This window comes from Palaemon carinicauda, chromosome 40 (assembly GCF_036898095.1).
Source record: "Palaemon carinicauda isolate YSFRI2023 chromosome 40, ASM3689809v2, whole genome shotgun sequence".
Classification (NCBI taxonomy): Eukaryota; Metazoa; Arthropoda; class Malacostraca; order Decapoda; family Palaemonidae; genus Palaemon; species Palaemon carinicauda.
The window spans coordinates 10,125,614-10,131,270 of NC_090764.1; the positions used below are offsets into that span (position 1 = coordinate 10,125,614).

The window sequence follows — 5,657 nt, forward strand, 5'->3', positions numbered from 1 at the left end:
TGTGATCTGTGCTGTTTGGGTAGAATCTCTCTTTATCCGTTTCCTGGGCTGATTCTGACTATAGTCCATTTCCTTTAGCGATGCATATTTGCACCGACTCATGGCGGTGCCCTTTTAGCTCGGAAAAGTTTCCTGATCGCTGATTGGTTAGAATTATCTTGTCCAACCAATCAGCGATCCAGAAACTTTTCCGAGCTAAAAGGGCACCGCTGCGAGTCGGTGCAAATATGCATCGCTAAAAGAAATGGACTATAGACAATATCGTAATATTAAAGGTTTGCCATATTTCACAAGCTGAACTTCAAACTCAATCACTGTCTATAATATTGTGGGAATGAACAAGCTTTAGAAATTGAAAGATAACAACATTTTCTATCCCAAGAATCTAAGGTAGTGAATTATCAGGAAATTTGTTTGCGGGGCGTTTGAATAACTTTTGAATTCTGACCTTATCTGTTTTATACTACTTATGATAGTTAACCCGAAAATGCTTTTTAGAGGAGAAGCAATTAGTTATTAATTTTTCACCCAGTGTAATCAGGGTTCTTCATTATTGCTTGAAATGCATCTTTCACTTGGGGTTCCTTCGTCAATCTCTTATATTGGTTCATGTTAACGACTTTCCACCACAGGTTATTCCATTTAGTTATTTATAAAGCCATATTTGGTGGAGAAGTGGGTTATCTTCAAAGAGATATTCTCAAGTACCTTTGTACAAATTATTCAACATGATTACTTTTATCATTGGGATATGCTGTTGTTAACATTAAAATACACAATGATTTTTACCTCCATAAAATCTACTTTTTAATCCTCCACTTTTTCTACGGTACATATTAGCAAATTTCTTAGCTTTTTTACTCCTCAAGGGTTTATACATTACAAGTAAAAGCAAAGTTAAAAGCACCAAGCTATCAACAGATTCTATTTATCCCTGATAAGAAGGGAAACGTTGATCACAGTTGCTACTCTAACTTATTTGAGCATTCCTTCTTCCTGCCAACATAGGAAACAACGTATAATATTTTGATTCCCTTAGCATTCTGTTCAATAGCTCCCGTGAAACCCATGGTGAAAAGCATTGTGTAAATTGAAAAAAATAGAGGAATAAGTAAAATATACAGAACTAAGAGGAATTATGACAGAATGGGATTGTCGCGATACTAAAATCGTGATGTTTAAGAAACGATAGTCGATGGTCAGCCGACAAACTAGGAAGGATCGCCTCATCTTGACAAACATTGAAAATTGACTCTAAAACAGACCAAGGTCCACAGAATTTACTCTCTTGATCTTAATGTCTTCATCTCCAACTGAAAACTTTAGTGTTAGATCTATATGCAAGTTTAGTACATTTGGTATATAGCTTAAAAAAAGGTTTAGTTACAAACTTCTTGATTATGTGTAGATTCATAAACTTTGAGGTTTTAAATAGATCCACTTGGTTGTCCTTGAATTGCATTTGGATTATCGAGACTTAAGCCTATTAAACTATGTCTTGTTGATTTGCTTATTTAAGCTCCATAAAGTCCCATTAATAAAGGGGAAGAAACTAAACCCGAATCTGCCTATTAATACCCCAGTGTCACAAAGTGATTCATATCCTAATCTTATGTGAGAGCACCTAAATTTTAACAGCAAATATCATTATGATCTTCAAATATTCTGTTCCTGATACTTTCTTAGACTTAATTTTGATGCCAAGCATTGTTTATATACAGTTTGTGTTAGAACAGATACATTTGTTATAATCTTATTCATGCTCTTTATAAAGTTGGTTGTTTGTATCGCAATGTAAGATTCATTTATCAAAGCTGGCTGTTAACTAATGACAGGTGATCTTTTCAGGGGAGAACATGCTTTCAAATATCGAGAGAGTGCAGATGACCCCATCGCCGTCCCACCTGAGGCTTCTGCTGAGACTTCGTGTCAGAAGGATCACTGCCAGTGGCTCTGTAGTCCAGTCAGGAGTCCTTGAAAACGACGACGGCAGCCACCTGGAGAGTCTTTCTCTGTTCTACAGCGGCTGTGGTGAAAGGGCAACTAGACTCTACAATTTCCTTGGCACAGCCTCGAATCTAACCTACCTGAGCTGCACCGACTTCTGCAATAACCACATGATCGATATTGTGGCTAAAACGTGTGAGAGGCTGCACTGTATTGACCTTCGGGGGTGCTACGACGTTAATGACGATGGTGTTCTGCGTCTTTGTGGTTTGCAAGAAAGTCTTCGTGAAGTTATCGAAGTTTTGAGCAAAGGGGGCACTCTCCAACCAGCGTGTCGCTGCGCCCGCTCTCTGAAGGAAATCAAGTTCACCATGACGAAAGTCACTGAGGCAGGCGTGGCTGTTATTTTACTCGTTATGACTAACATTGATATTCTTCGTGTTCCTGACATTAAGATGGAGAGAGTGTTCAACTTTTTGCAAACGCTCGACCACAAAAACGTTCAGTGTAATTTGAAGGAATTTCATTCAAGAGAAATTCTAGATGAGTTCCAGTTAACCGTCCTCACTAGTCTGTGCCCAAATCTTGAATATATCCAGGTCTCTTTTATTGGAGGTTCTGAAATGGATCTTGCACGACTGCAACAACTTGCACGATTCCAAAAGCTAAAACGTGCAAAATTTGCCGATGTAAACTGCGACGCTCTGGTGTGGTTCCTACAACAACTGGGTCACAGGATGACCCACCTGTATCTATACACGTATCATACACGCTACTCACAACAAAAGCTGACCATCAGTAGAAATCATCTTCAGTGCCTGGCACAATATTGCCCTAACTTGGAAAGTCTGTGTTTGGATGGATACCTTCTTGAGGAAGATATCCCTTATCATCTGGCCCCTGAGAACAAGCAGTATTTTGAGACTCTCCACACCCTTCAAATAGCTTCCATGAAATTGTCTGAGGATGACTTGAAAGTCTTCCTGAATAAATGCCACCGCATGAGAATCCTCGAGTTGGTTTTGCAAAACCCTCATGTCTTATATGACAGATTAATCTGTAAGTTGTTGGATGCTGGAGTGTGGGAAAACTTGGTGAAAATTCGCGTGTTAAATTCTCCTCTGACAAGCAAAGTCATGACGCGTCTTGTCACTGAGTGTCCCCAGTTACAAGAAGTGGGTTGTCTTTACACTTGGCTCGTCTCTAAAGAACAAGTGTCAGATTTTAAAAAGAAAATCAAAACCCAGAATTTTGACATTGAAATTTATTGAAAAAAAATATCTTCTTAATTTTTTCGTTTCCTAATTATGGGTTCGTTAATTTTAGGACAACCTTCACATACTGTCATTTTTTTAATTTGATAGCCGTGAAGTGCCTGAACCCAAATATATGGATGCTCCTTTGGAAATGTTTATATAATTACAGTGAGAGTCTCTTGATGTTACATATCAAAATTCAGTTCTACTGTTTGAATCATATCACAGAGGAGAAGAACGACCGCATGCATCAGGCAACCGACCCCTTAACGTGGGGATAACGGTTGGATAAAAAAAAAGACAGAGGAGAAGAACATTTGGATTTCGTTTATTCACCTTTGGGTGTTAACCAGTCTTTTTAAAATAGAGAAGACGTCAAAGTGCCTCCAGTGATGTTATATAGCCTCATAAATCTAGTGACCTGGTACTGCTTTAAATAGTATTATCTGTACTTAAAATTTTGGTCCGCAAATTATCATTTTATACTTTCAATGCATACGCTGTGTATATGCATGTATTTTTGTACGTCTTTGGCAGCTCCCTTTATCCTGACCAGTTGTATCCAGCACTACGAACACAGAGCAATGTTGCAGATCCTTGCCAAGTTGTTTAACTCTGTGTCGAAGAGAAGCATCTGGTGAATGCAGGTGGTGGTAAACTTTGCGTCGGATTTTTGGCAGCTGCAGTGGCTGTTGCACTGACCGTGTTTAGATAAGGTGCTACTCGAAATGAAATGGCAAAATACCTTCGAATTGGTGAAGAGTGAACTTTAGTCTTGGCTTGAAATGATGGTGTTAGGATGTGATATCATCCAGAAAACGATTTTAAGCACAGGGAGCCTTATATAAACACAAATACAAGCAGATTTCTAGTGTTTTGGAAAGTGGAGAAAGATGGCTGTTCTATGAATACTTTTTCTTGTTTATTTTCACAGTGCAGAAAAAGATAAAATGACAATGACTTCACTAGAATGTAAAACGTTTGTGTAGATAAACTCTTGGCCAAGAATGCTTATTTAAGGAATGTGCTTGAGGAAGAAAATATGTCCTTTGTTCAAAAAAAAAAAGTTCCCTTTTGTATGTATAATAGAGTAGTGTATTCTATGAATGAGGAATATTTATTTTAATGGATTATAGATAAAGCGTCTATTCTTTATTTTTGAGTCTCAGCAGATATTATAATTTCATATTAGATAGAAAGTCGTATTTCTATATTGGCTCACTTCACCAAAAAATAAAAATGTGTATTTTGTATTGTTAAAGTAGTTTATTCTATAAAAGAAGAATATTTATTTTACTGAATTATAAAGTCTCTAATCTTTATTTTGGAATCTCAGCAAATATAATTTCATATTAGAAAGTCTTATTTCATTATTGGCTCACAAATTTACCAAAAAATTAAAAAAAAATTGTATTTTATAGTTCTGCCTTTAAATACTGAAGAATATATTAATAAAACTATTTTTGAAGAAATGTAAGTAACAAAACCCTTATGGTGCATTATATTCATCAAACAAAACTTTTGGGTGCATGCTATTTAGCAAGTTCATGTGAGAGCCACAAAAAGTTCACCGCAACTGAAATTGGGATATTGTTATCTAACCTTAGATGAAATCAAGTTGATTGCAAACTTAGATATTGATGCTCAATGTACCTGTTGATCCCGCAAAGGTTCTTCTGGTGTTCATCCTCCTACACAGCCAGTCTTTCACGGAAGTTGTGAATTGTTACGTGAATAAATAGTTGATTTTTTTTTCATAGATTTTCCTGTGATTTCTTTATCCTTATAATAGAGATGAGATGGATTGGTGCTGAGAAACTATCTTGATTTTGAATGAGTTTAAGAATAAATTTTCGTATAGGAATTGATTTAAATATAAGCTTTCTTATTTCAGCTGGTTGAATATTTAACAAATAGTAATCCAAGATTATTAATGAGAAGTTGGTTATTGACTCTTTAATATTATAATTATTATTATTATTGTTATTACTATTAGTATTATTACTATTGTTGTTGTTGTTGTTGTTGTTTTCCTTGGTGGCAGAAAATCCAAATTACAAGATGAACCTCAGGTTGAAGGCTAGTAAAATATCAGGAATTAGAATTTATTATGCTCTAGTCTTTATTCTTAAACATTTTAATTGAAACTATTACATTTTCCTAGTCTTGAAAATTAAGAAAAATATAAAAGGAAAATATAATATGAAAGATTTTTCAGATGAACTGAAATAGCAAAATTGTAAGGAATAAAGTACCCGAAAACAAAATCGAAACTTGGAAGCATTGGAAATAGTAATAATTAATGTAAATCTTTAAAAAAGAAAGAAAAATATTGCTTACGAGTCAGGTGTCATATTGCTCTCTTTTGACCATGGTTCATAATATCATTCAGTTTGTATTTCGTCTCCCCTCCGAGAATATATTGTTGCAGGATCCTTGATCATAAGAAGGTGA

At 35.7% G+C, this 5,657-nt stretch overlaps 1 protein-coding gene across 2 annotated transcripts in view; it reads left to right on the forward strand.

Annotated features, from left to right (window-relative positions):
* The window catches only part of LOC137631534 (uncharacterized), a 24,572-nt gene extending 19,606 nt beyond the window's left edge, over positions 1 to 4,966 (forward strand). For both annotated transcript variants that reach the window (XM_068363306.1, XM_068363307.1), the window contains exon 3: positions 1,849 to 4,966. In XM_068363306.1, coding sequence (XP_068219407.1) covers positions 1,849 to 3,218 — 1,370 coding nt within the window. In that variant the 3' untranslated portion in view covers positions 3,219 to 4,966. The remainder of the gene's footprint in view (positions 1 to 1,848) is intronic.
* The last annotated feature ends 691 nt before the right edge of the window (positions 4,967 to 5,657 follow it).